This window comes from Falco punctatus (genome assembly GCF_963210335.1).
Source record: "Falco punctatus genome assembly, chromosome: 4".
NCBI classification, from domain to species: Eukaryota; Metazoa; Chordata; class Aves; order Falconiformes; family Falconidae; genus Falco; species Falco punctatus.
In genome coordinates, this window is record NC_137583.1 from 99,780,799 (window position 1) to 99,793,726 (window position 12,928).

Sequence of the window (12,928 nt, forward strand, 5' to 3'; positions counted from 1 at the left end):
GAGTACAGGAGTCCAGTTTTGTTACTGTTGAATTCAGGGACTAAGGAAAATCCCTCCAGCACATGTAGGTAATGGTTGCCCACAAAACATCCAAGGCTCTGCTGCTTAAAATTAGGCATTGTCAGAGTGTGAGGCAGCAATTGTGTGTTGCTGATGGAGGGCATGGTTTCTCATTGCACTGAAAGGTAGCCTTCCTTCCTGTCCAGGGGAAAAGCCAGTGGTCATCTCTATATCCATCTCTTTATTTCAAGGTCAGCAGTTCCTAAGTCTAGTTGACACCCTCCATTTATGTGTTGCAGGAAGAGCTTTAAAGCCTCCACAAAGCCTAGACTGAAGCTTGGTCCTGACCATGGTTTAATTTCAATAAAAACAAACTACTTTCTATTGAAATAAAAAATTCCCCAGCCATTAAAACACCATGCACCTGACAAGCAGAATGGTGACAAGGGAGGGCCTCCATTTTACAGTGATGTGCATTCATGTTCATCTTGCAGCTCTGCAGGGTTCTGTGCTGAGTACTGATGAATGGAGTCTTTAAAGCCCTTTTCATTGCAATATGGTGCTCTCAGAGTGCAGGGAATTTCAGTTAGCCTGAACTTAAAATAATCCAAACAGACCTGAAGAACATTTAGAGCACTTCTGGCTTTAGTGTACTTTCAGGCAGTTACAGCTACATGCCCAAACTGACTGATAAAATGAGTTTCCAGCAACAGTGCCACTCACTTTGAGTCTTTTTTGCCTTCCATTTCTGTACCATACTTCCCACCTCGATTTCATGGCATCAATGCCTCGAAAACCCATGGCACTTCTAACAGAGAGACAGGTTAACGCTTCTGTTTTCTACCATTTCCTGCAGGCATCCCCAGCTGCTCTAGCAAAAAGCGTTTTGGCTGAAGTTCCAAACCAAGTCGTGGACTATTACAATGGCAAAGGGATAAAACCAAAATGTATGTCAGAGTACGAGTCTTCCAGGACACTAGCTCCATGAACCTGCCTGCACTCTTTTACAAAATTAAAAAAGAAAAATGCTACCGTCTACAACTACTGTACTTAAAAATGAAACAAAAAAATAGCACGTTTTGGTGATTTTTAACTAAAATAACCATTTTTTTTGCATGTGTAGCCTAAAGGCTTAAATCTGTTAAGCAGTTGTATTGTTGAAAACTTTTTATGAGAAAAAAAATCCAGAAAAAAAAAGTGAACTCTTTACATTACAGCATGTCGCGTTGAAATAAAAAGTTATCTGTATCTGTTTTTTATACAGGTTTGTTCAAATTTTGCTAAATTTCTTATCTTTACACTGTAAAGCATTTTGAAATATTTATTGAGAGTTGATAGCCAAAAAGTATTTGGTTTAATCTGCTAAGAACTGAGAGATTTTTCAAAATGGCAGATGCATGAACTGTATTTTGCATGTTTAAAATAAAAACAACACAGTTTTGCAGTTGTCTTTATTTCTCTCTCTGCCACAAGGCTGCCTGCTTTCAACTTCCATATTCCAATAAAAGGGTAATAAAGTGTTTCAAGAGATATTGGCCTGAAGCATGGGCATTTCTAATGTTAGCAGCTTATAACACGGCCACCCAAACATGCCCACTCAGTCTGTGGCCTGAGCAGCAATTTTTCAAAAGCCTGACGTATCTGGTTGTTCTGGAGGGTTCAGTCCATAGCTGTAAACAGGTCTGGCTTGGAGGGCTTAATCCATCAGGACTGCATGTCTTAAAATACGCCTACTTAATTCAAATGGTCTGGCTGGCTTTCAAACAGGTTGTGTTTTGGCTAAAGAAAGTTATAATCTCTTATGTTTGGGAATTCTTATTTTGTTTCATTTGTATGTTTTAAACTCATACCCAATATCAAACTTTGCGTGACACATTTTCTGAAAGAAATTTTGCACAGCCTGATTTTGTGACAAACTTCATGTGTATGCAGATCATTCGTGTGTCACAGAAAACTGCCTTTGTACCAAAATAATTTTCCATCCGCTTTTTTTTTTTATTCCCCTAAAGAGGACACAGAAGAACAGATTGGCAGTGTATTGATCTTTCTGTTGACATATTTATGTATATAAATGAAGAAATTAGACCATTGTTATTTATCGTGTTTGAATTTTGGCTTCTTCATTTGCTAAAAGACAATACTGAAAAATGTGACTTGTTAGAAGTTACAGGTAAAATTTGACCAAAAATAATTTGTGTGCGATTGTCCAAAGGGCACAGCTTTGGATCAGTTGTGCTCCCACTGAATTGAAAACATGCTTGTTGCTACTTCCAGAAGCCACTTGGGGCCAGTGCTGAATATTTTGGAAAATCTCATCTGTGAGCAAGGGGGGGTTGATTTAGAAATATTTATTTTTAAATGAGTTTGCAGGTAATGTAGAACTCTAGCTCCCTGATTCTCCTTTAGAAGTAACTTCCATGGGATCAGCTTTGATTGATGATTTTGTACCATAAAATGAAGGCAACGGGATAGCCAAGATGCATGGGACTGTCTCCCCAGCACATTCAGTTCTGCTCCATCTATATCCTGCAGTGCAATCATTCATGCTTGCTAGTAAAGATTCCTTCAGCTGATAGAATATTGAACAGCAGCCACTATTACTTAGTCATAGGTATAAACTGTCTGAAGACATCCCAACTGATAGATCTCAAATCCACTGGCTGACACTTCATTGCAGAGCTTACCCCAGCAAGCTGCACATCTCCCTCTGTGGATGTATTTCAGCTGGAAGCTACTGTGATTTTCCTTTACATCTCATACACCACTCTGCCAACATGTCTTAATTTTCATGTACAACGTCTCTAGATTCTTACACCCATTTCTCCCCTTTTTTCTTTCCTTCCCTATTCTCAGAAAGAGCATTTTCTAACTGGTAAAGCACATGACTGAAAAATCAATGACTCATTGTTGTTTGCTCCTCCAGTATTTTATTTTGTAATCTTGGCCAGGTTTAACTTCTCTCCACCTCAGATTCCTCTTCTGTAAAATGAAGGTCACTGCCATATATTCATAAATATCTCACAATGGTACTGGAGGACTTTAATATTTGAAAAGTGATTTGAGATCCTCTGAGGCATGATGGTGCTCTCAGAACATAAAAAGTATTACCCTAGGACATGAATTTAGAGAAGTAATGTACAGCTGAGGAGGGGGTAAGCCTTTTCTTTATTATTTGCCAGATTAGAGGAAAGTAAAAGAAAGATTTCAGAAAGAAAAATTAGAAATCAGATAAATTGTTCTTCTGTTATGTATGATCTTTGGCTAAACTGATTTTTGAAGTGTTTGTAGTTACATAGAATTTGGCAGTTACAACTCTTCATTAGCAGAAGTGTTACAAGGTGCTTCTATAACGTAGCATCACATAAAATGCAGAGATCAACAAGTTATTGTATGCTGAGCTGTATAAATCATCAGTCATTTTCATGTACATAGGTGGTCTATATAAGTGCCTCAAGAGAATCAAGAGTAGCTGCAGATCTTTCTGTTTACTTCACACAATCCAGATTATAAATGTTGTCTACTTAAAAACAAATCATTATCAGTGGTAATATAGATCAGCAATTCTGTAGCAGCCCTTAAGGTATTGGAAAAGATACCTCCTTGATACTGAAAAAAACAACTGGAAATCTCCTTCAATCTATACAGAACCCAGAATGTAAAACAAGCACGTAGTAGTGTGATGAGCTGCTATAGGAGAATGCACAGAAGACAAAACTAGCCATATGGCAAAGGCATTCGAATGAGGCTTTGAATGTTAATTTCATTGCTCCAAGTTAATCAGTGCAAAAAGATTCTGTGGGCTTTGTGCAGTGTCATATCATTAAGTATAGGAATATATCTCTGAAATGGCATTTTTTTCCTCCTGTTTTATCTATTTAGGGTTTTAGCAAGGCTATTCTGCCTTTAGGCTGAATCACCATCAATTTCTCTTATAGATTTTTTTAATGCAGATTTAAACTTCTGCCTTTTGATAGATCATTTTAAATTCTGAAAAATCCTTTAGAATAAATTATATCTTGTCCTTTCGAAGTAATTGATGATCTAAAATATCTTCTCTGCCAACTGCAATCCTGCCTTCCTTTTTACCATCTCTCAAATCCAATTCAAAACCCAGAAGTCCCAGAGTACTCAAATATCTTCATGATCCCTATTAGCCCAAAATACATTAACACCCATAAATCTTGAGCCAGATACTGAGCCAAGTTGTATTTTCAGTTGTGTAGGTGAAACCAAGTCTACAATAATAATAAAAAAAAAGTGCTTATACACTGCTAATTGCTTATTACCCTAAAGTGAAACCTACCCATATGAAGTTCTTACCATGATAAGCAATAACGTTCTATAGCATTTGATGAAACAGTCTACAGGTATGTAATGAAAACAAAATTATAATAATAGTATTGCTTTAAAACATGTATTTTCTTTTAGCCTCCAATTATCAAAGGTATGCAACTGACGACAGCTAAAATGTTTATGGTTTGATCTGTTAGAGATTTGCTGAGCACGACGGAGAACAGAAGTCTGAGCCAAGGCTTGCTGCAGGTTGCAGAGGTGATACTACAACAAATACACAGGTGGAAGGCCCCAGTCCTGTGCAGATTTGCACAACAGAGCCCTGCAGCTCTGCAACACTCAACTACATTCCTTGGGTTTACTCACACACCAGATACTATGACAGAAGAGCATGTGGCTTAGTGAGCCTCATTACCGTATTGTAGTAAGATCTTTGCCGATGAGTTAAACTGAGTTACCTCCTTCAGCTTGGCTTTCCAGCTGCACAAACAGGACATGGTTTACTCCCAGAAAGAACCCAACTGGTTATTGAGATTGACCTTCCTCACTTGAGATTATGGGTCTTGCAGTCACAGCTGCTATGTGAATCTAAACATATATCCAACCTTTCCAGAGTGAACAAGGTACTAGACAAACTCCCTTTACTGCTAAGTAGCATGGACATTGCAATCACAAAGCATTGGTACATTTACATTCCCATTTTTTTGAATGGGAAGGATGAGCTGGAGAACTCCTAGGGTAAGGTTACACCTCAGATTGTTTATTCTCTTTATTTATAGAAAGTGCCATTTTGCCACAAGGAAAATAGAGTTTATAGCACTATCCATCCTCCTTCCTTCATAGCTCTTACTTGTACCTGCAGGCCTGGGCTGAGAACTTGCATTCTACCAGAAACAAGTTCAGCAATTAAGAGAGCCAGGTGTGTGACAGTGGTCAGCCCAGATGTACATTTGCGTGCAACATTCACTGCAAACCATTAGTTCCCTGCACTCACACCCCCTCTTTTCTGTTTTTCCAATTTCATTGCATAGATGGGGAGATCCTCCAAACCTATCAAGTGAACCTAGGAGATTTCACCTTGTGAAGGCTGCCAGTTCAAAAGCAATGTTTCCATTTCCTCATTTCTGCAATTCTGACTACCCAAGGCAGCAGACTGGCAGGGAAGGTTATTTTGTAATGGGCACTGTTTCTTTCTCTTCCTTCTCTCCAGAGAAGCACTAGCCGTTTCTACTACTGTGCAGAAAGCCTTTTACTGCTGTGTTCAGGAGGCACTTGAATTCACTGATTTGAGCAGGCAGTTGGCAATCTGAGTGCATTCAAAGTTGCAGCCGTCTTGCTACACACACACACACACACACAAATTGACAAGAGTTCATGCCTTTTTAGCATCATGAAAAGCTGCATGGACAAAAAAAAATAAAAAAAGGTTTGCTACTGCATCATCGTGTTAAAAAGGAGAAAACTTTTCCCTCCAAAATGTGTGCATGTATTACTTCCAAGTTACTGCTACATGAAATCCTGCATCATCTCAGCTACAGTGCATGCTAGATGAGAAACGCATCATACCGTGGCAACAAGGCTAGCTAGCATCAAGACAGCCCCCTTCTCTAGCTGGAACATCCATCATGACTTGGCAAGTCACTTAATCTTGCTGTGTGCCTTGGTTCCACAGCTTTAAAACAAGGATAAATAGCATTTCGCTACTTCTGGGGACTTTGGCAGGGTAAGCATCACTGTAGGGTTGTCACAGTGCTTAGAAATTGGGAGGTATCACTTTTAGCATTTTTAGATCCCTTCTTCCCCCTACTATAGAAGTCCCTGTCAGAGCAGCAGCCTAAGCTACCGATGGACACCCCAAGAAAGTGTCTATATGAAATCTAGCAACACCCCTGTGGTTCCTGATGTCAGGGAGAGAACAAAAAGATGCAGTGGTCGCTATGGTAGCAGAGATGACTAACCAGCTTCAGAGAGGGAGTATCAGTTGGACTGTGAACTTGAGAGATGCATTTCAGAACACACCTTGTGTTTACTTCTTAAAAAGACAAGAAGGAAACATAAGGACAAGGAGCATGTGTGAAAGCCGCTGGTAGTTTTCTGGGTCACAGTTTTGGATGTGAACACCAAAATTCTGCTCAGTTGCCCACCCTGCAGTGCCTGCGGCCCCTGTCAGGCCTGGCTAGCTGGCCACAAGCCTCAGGTGCAACACCCATGCACACACAGGCAAAGCCACGACCGACTTCAGCTGACCACCCTGACCAGTCACGGATCTTTAAAAAAGATTTCTGTTGAAACCAAAAGGCAGCCTCGGGTCCACAGCCCTCCGCTTCCATAACTAGTGCGCTTTTAGCTGTGCTGGTGCCCTGCTCAGGGGAAAGGCTGAGTTAATTCTGAATGCTGATGAAAGCCAGACCTCACTGAGACCGGCCAGAGGTACCAGCCTTGTGCCAGGCTGCCCAGCCCACCCGCTGTAACCTTACCAGTAACTTCACCGGCTACTATATTAAACACTCTCACCAAAAATGTCGCCTTCCCTCCCTCCTTGCGTGCCCTACCCACCCGGAGCAGCCCCCGAGGCAGCCCACCCCACACTGCGCGGGGCTCCGGCACCCAGACGCGCCGCAGCCCGCCGGGCCGGGGCGGGGGGCGCCGCCGCGCTCCGGGGGCCGCCGCTGGGCTCCGGGGGGAAGGGCTCCAGGGGGTGCCGCCGGGCTGCGGGGGGGAAGGGCTCCGGGGGGCGCCGCCGGGCTCCGGGGGGAAGGGCTCCAGGGGGTGCCGCCGGGCTGCGGGGGGGGGAAGGGCTCCGGGGGGCGCCGCCGGGCTCCGGGGGGGGGAAGGGCTCCAGGGGGTGCCGCCGGGCTGCGGGGGGTGCCGGCGCTGACGCCGACATGTCGCGTGTCACTGTGTGACGGCCAGAGCGGAGGAAGGGGAGCGATGGCAGGGGTGGTGGTGTTGCGGGGGGAAGCGTGCTCGTGTCTATTTCTGCATGTCCTCTCTCATCACCCCCTTGCGTGAGGTCTTACCCCCCACCCCCGTGTCAGAGAAGCCCCATCCGCCATGGACGCCGCAACCCTGACCCGCGGGGCCTCGGGGCAGCGCTCAGCCCAGCGGCCGCCCGCCAGGGCCCAGGTCAACCCGCAGGCAGTGCCGCGGGGCAGGTGCCTTCGCCTGGGGAGGGCAGCGTGTCCCCCCGGGACAGTTACTTTGGAGTTAACCGCAGCCCCCCTCGCAGGGAGCGCGGCCGGAACCTTCTTCGCGCGGCCGCACGGGAGGTTTTCAGCGCCGGAGCAGGCGGCGCCGGAAGCTGGCGGCGGGCGCGCTGACGGCCGCGGCATGGCGGGCAGGGGGCTGCTGAGCCGGCTGGTGGGCCGGCTGCGGGCCGCAGCGCCAGGGAGGCCGCTCTGGGCGGCGGCGGGGGCTTCTGGCGGCAGGTAGCGGAAGGTCTGGGAGGGAAAGGGGCTGCAGCGGGGAGGGGAGCGGCGAGGGCCGGGAAGAGCGGGGGCAGAGGCGGGGCCGCCGCAGCCCGAGGTGAGGGACACCGTGAGGACACCTCGGCGGCCCCTGCCCGGCCGCGGCCTCTCTGGTCGCCGCCGCTGGGAGAGGCCTCGGGGTGCAGTCTGCCGGCAGCGCCCGGGGCGTTTGCACGGGTAGAGGTGGTGGGGCCGCGGTTTGCTGCCGGGGCACTCGAGCCTTAGCAATAGCCCCAGCCCGTGTGGGAGTGACGGCGGGACACGCGTGTGTGCATCCAGAGCACCTTTGCTTCCTAGTGAACGACCTGACTTGCTGTGCTTTCAGGCACCTCGGCCTGCTGTCACAGCTAGCTACCTGCCTTTGCTAAATCCATGGTGAAATACTCTGTTTCATTGTACTTGAAGAGGATGGAGGGGCTTGAGCTTTTCCAAGCCCTTAAAAGTTATGTCAGTATGGCGGGCTGTTTAGCAGCAAACATAAAATCAGAGTTGTTGGGGCTGGAGGGGAGCTGAGGAGCTTTCTAGTCTAACCTCCTGCTCGCAGTGTGGCCAGCTCTGAGGCCAGGGCAGTTGTTAGGGCTCCAAGGATGGAGGCTGCACAGCCTCTCTGGGCCCCTGTTCCAGTGTTTGACTGGCCTCAGGCTGAATGTTAACGTTTTTTCCATATGTCAAATCAGAACTTCCTTTTTCAGTTTATACCAATTCTCTCATCCTCCGCAATGTATCTCAGTAAGCATGGCCTGGCCCTGTCTTATCACTTCTCATAGGTATTGGAAAGCTGCTGTCAGCCCCCCCCATCCCCCCAAGCCTCCTCTCTAGACTAAACAAGCCCAGTTACCTCAATCCCCCTCCTAAGGCAAGTGCTGCAGCCCCTGTATTTTTGTGTACCACTGCTGGACTTGTCTATAAGTGCCCCTGTTGGGGACCCAAAACTGGAAAACTGGATTTAGTATTACAGATATGGTCTACTTGGAGCACCAAAGAAAGGGTGGTAGCTGCTTCCCTTGATCTTCTCACCGTGCTTCTGTTGATACAGCCCAGGCTATTGTTAGTTTTCATTGCTGCCAGGAGCTTGCTGGCTCCTTTTATTACCTTTTTGCCCCCAGGACTCCCAGGTCCTTTGCCTGACTGGGGAGCAGCTCTGCTGAAGTCACAGCCTGTACTATTGCAAGTGGTTATTCCATCCAAGCTGTGGGACTTTGCATTTCTCCTTTACTAATTTCATTGGGTTCCTTGTTGGCTTTTCCCTCTGACTGACAGAGGGACGCCCTTGAGCATTCATTATCAGCTGCTCCCCTCAGTTCAGTTTTGTTCACAAACTTAAGAAGGGTGCGCTGATCCTCTGTTAGAGGTCACTGATAAAGGTATTAAACTGGACAAGTCCCTGAACAGACTCTTGAGGAACTCCAGTTGTTACTGGCCCTATGGTAGAGTGTAAACCGTGACTCGTTCAGCCTGATGATCCAACCAGGTTTTTGCCCATCTGATAGCCCACCCATCTGTGCCATAACCTCCCGGTTTGGAGAGAAGGATGCCACAGGAGACTGTGCTGAAAGCCTTGCTAAAGTTCAAGTAAACAAAACCCACTGCTATCTATATCTTTGTTCACAGATCTAGGTTTTTTTATCGTAGGAGCGGTTGGTTGATTTGTTGCTGCTTGCTCCCCTTTGGTGGATTTTAGAATACTTTGAAGTCAGATGAATGCCTGATGAATAATTAGGTGGTGTTGGTCAAGGGTGGCCAGTTTGGTGTTGGTTGAATAGCATGCTAGTATGGTTTCTGTCTTCGTGACTACACTGTGGTATGTGGTATGTATTACATTGCAAACTTATGTGTTGTGAGACATTATTTGAACTGATAAGACACTTAAAATACTTTTCCCACCACTGGAAAGGGGACAGCTGGGCTTTGTAGTCAGGCACGTTAACAGTGTAACGTGGTGGCATGAGCATCTTTCTGAAGAGAACGTCCAGTTCCTCAAGAAGGTAACTGCGGAGGAGTACAAAGCTCAGACAGCCAGCAAGCTGTGCCCTCTGAAAGATGAGCCATGGGCACTGAATGAGTGGAAACCAGGTGAGAAAGTATCTCTTCTGAAATACTAAACTCATGCTGAAATTACTGTTTTGTTGTTGCACTCACTAACAACAGGATTGTGTCTTATAAAGTATTCTCCTTTTTGCTTTTACCTCAGCCATTCAATACATGTCCTAGTCAGTAAGTACATGTAATACATCAGTTCTCTGAAAAGCATTTAAAGTATTACAAGGTATTAAGAACCTTGTAAGAACTTAGGTTTTTGTCCAAATCAGCACTTGGCCAGTCCCACTGCTGCACAATGACAAGATAAACTAAAAATTTATTTAAGAAGACTCCCTAGGATGTGAAGTATGTGAACTTGAAAATGTTCTTGTAAATATCACTGGACTCTGAAGAAAAAGTGTTAATATTTAACACATCCCTTCTGTTCAATGATTCCAAAGTCTTATGGACTAGAACACAATGTAAAGTTTTTGAGCCTTCAGAAGGGTCACATCCCTTGACAGCAAACAACAACATGACAGCCTGAAAATCCATAAGAAGATCCTCAGGTATGACAGTGGAAACTTGAACAAAAGGCATTTTTTTCAAGCTTTAAAGCATTTATTCTTCACCTTAAGTGTTTTGGTTTTCACATCACGGACTGTCAGAAGCCAGACTTGACAGTTTGCCTTTGCTGTATAGTTACAATGACAAAAAAATATGCAAAGGTTTGGGCTGGGAGGAATGCCCTACAGTAAACTTTTCAATAGTTTCTTTGGCTCTAGTATACTACATGGGTGTTGTGTTTTCTAAAAGAAAAAAGGAGTCTGAAGCATTGGTTATTTAAATGGGGAGCTAATTTGCATGTTCTGTCAAACACAACTGAAACAGATAGAACTTTATGGCTAGTGGAATTAAAAGCAACGAACAGGTTATTCCCAGCCTACTCACAAAGGGAGTCAGCAATGTTTTCTCACCTTCTTCAACTCGCCTTAGGAAAGATCAGAATTAATGGGACTTTGCAGGTTATGAGATGGGCTCTTTCAAATATTAAGTATGGAATTGCATCCATGTTCTGTTTTGATCTACAGGTTCTGTCAGAGTTGGTGTTGTTGCAGTAAAACTGGGAATGATGCCAATATGGACCAAGTCAGGAAAAAAACATGCTGTCACACTACTTAAGGTGAAATAAATCATAAATAATTTCATCTCCTGGACTGTATTCAGATTGTTAACCAGAAGTTTCAGGCAAAAGTGAAACATCCCTCGTACAGAGTAGGAAAACTCTGAAGAAAATAACCATTTATTTCAACCCTGCATAGTACACCATGCTTATTCTGTTTATATCCTGAACTTTCTAGGAGTGGTCTGCCTTCTGCTATTCAAGTGCTGCAGAACTGCATAGTATTACGTATGTGAGGGGAGATGGGAGGCAGCATAAAGCTGGGTTTAACTGCCCCACTTGGCTGCTTTTATTTTGCTACCTGCAGGCACAAGTTTCACCTTGATTTCTGAGCCTTTGTAGCTCTGAAGCTGCTGCTTCATATTCTCTGGCAGCAACTGCAGTGATGAAGCTGTTCAGTGACCTCTTGCTTCCATATGATGAACCAGTGCTGTGAAGGGTGTCAGGTTTACAGAGTAAAGGAGCAGAAGCCTAAACTGTGGGCTCTTACTGTATGCTGTACCGCTGCACATAGTAGGAATTGTACAGATCTTGCAGGCAAAAGATGACTGTAGGATGTTATTTGATTTCTAGAGCATTTATAGAAATATAGTTTGCATTCTACTAATATTTTAATATTAGTAATAGTAGATACTATAATTAGTATATTTATTATAATTACTAATAATAGATAAGCCTTTAATTGATTGGAAGAAGGATGTTTTACGGTAAAAATGTAACACACTCCCCTTCTTGTAGGCTGTATCTCCTGTTATGTAAATACAAATGAAAACAGAAACTGACTTTGTTTCACTTGTTTTGATAATCTCTTACTTAAGGTCCTGGACCATACAAATCTGCATATACTCAAACACTGTTTTTCTTTTCTTAAGGTGCAAGATTGCCATGTTTTAAGATACATTTCAAAAGAAGAGTCAGGGGGAAAATCAGCTAAGCTACTTGTTGGAGGCAAAAACGCATCTCCTTTTTCTGTAAGTGAACCACTTTGAGTGTTTTTGTTAGAGTAACTTTCTGTTGTGATTACAGCACAAAAGTAGCATAGGTAGCCTTCTCCAAGAGATTAATTGGCAGACATGCATGCTGTGGAACTGATCTTTTATCATAGTCACCTTTGCTTATTTCCTTAATGCTGGTGTTGATTCTTGGTTAAGAGAATAGCAAGAACCTTTTGAAGGTTTTGCCTCTTGATTCTCTAGGAAATGCAATTTGAGACAAGGACTGCAAGAGACACGCTTTAATGGCCTTTTGTAAACTTACCCAGCTTCATCAGTTTTTCAGAAGACTTTGTTCTCTACCTTACTCTTCCTGTTTTATTAGCTTTAGTTGTAATTTTTCCACAGATCTGTTGAGATTGTCTAATTTGCATATAATTTTACTGATTAATAAGTTTAAGACTTAATTTTCAGGAAGACAGCTTTGTGATTCTAGCTCATCGACAGTGGTATCAAAACAACTCACTTGTCTAAACAACTCAGTTGCCTGATGCGGAATTCCCAGAAATCTTCAGTGGCTAAGCTTGTCTAGCAGAGCTGTCATTCCCGAGGAAAATTGAATTATAGATCAAGGCAGGAACAAAGCTTTCCCTCAAAGGACTGCAGTTTCCATGATCCATTATTTCTATAAAATACCACTTTTCACTTCTTGCAGTATCCTGACACTTGTTTGTTTGATTTAGACTAGTAAATATAAATAGGACTTGTGATTACAAAGCAGATTGTCTCAGTTGGTGATTGTGGCTTTTTGAGGACATACATATCCCTTTTTCAAACAAAAGGTTTTCCCAGAGCCTCAAAATTAATCTGTGTACTTGTTTTTGCTTCAGTGGAGGTGAGAGAAGGAGGAGCTTTTTTCGTTTGATAAATCTCTTGGCTTTTATAGTATGTTCTGATTTTGAACAGGCTTATATTTTAAGTTATCTTTCTTTTATTCAGTAGGTTTGTGCCATGTTTCAGCATCATTGCGCGTA

The 12,928-nt window shown here is 43.9% G+C and overlaps 2 protein-coding genes across 7 annotated transcripts in view; both read left to right on the plus strand.

The window, feature by feature from the left end:
• Positions 1-3,606, plus strand: part of CPNE4 (copine 4) — a 317,905-nt gene extending 314,299 nt beyond the window's left edge. For all 6 annotated transcript variants that reach the window (XM_080387243.1, XM_080387244.1, XM_080387242.1 and 3 more), the window contains one exon: positions 857-3,606. In XM_080387243.1, the coding sequence (XP_080243369.1) occupies positions 857-988 (132 nt within the window). In that variant the 3' untranslated portion in view covers positions 989-3,606. The remainder of the gene's footprint in view (positions 1-856) is intronic.
• Positions 3,607-7,285: 3,679 nt separating this feature from the next.
• The window catches only part of MRPL3 (mitochondrial ribosomal protein L3), a 31,334-nt gene continuing 25,691 nt past the window's right edge, over positions 7,286-12,928 (plus strand). Inside the window, exons 1-4 of the mRNA XM_080385990.1 lie at positions 7,286-7,721; positions 9,655-9,833; positions 10,871-10,962; positions 11,835-11,933. Of these exons, the coding sequence (XP_080242116.1) occupies positions 7,348-7,721; positions 9,655-9,833; positions 10,871-10,962; positions 11,835-11,933 (744 nt within the window). The 5' untranslated portion in view covers positions 7,286-7,347. The remainder of the gene's footprint in view (positions 7,722-9,654; positions 9,834-10,870; positions 10,963-11,834; positions 11,934-12,928) is intronic.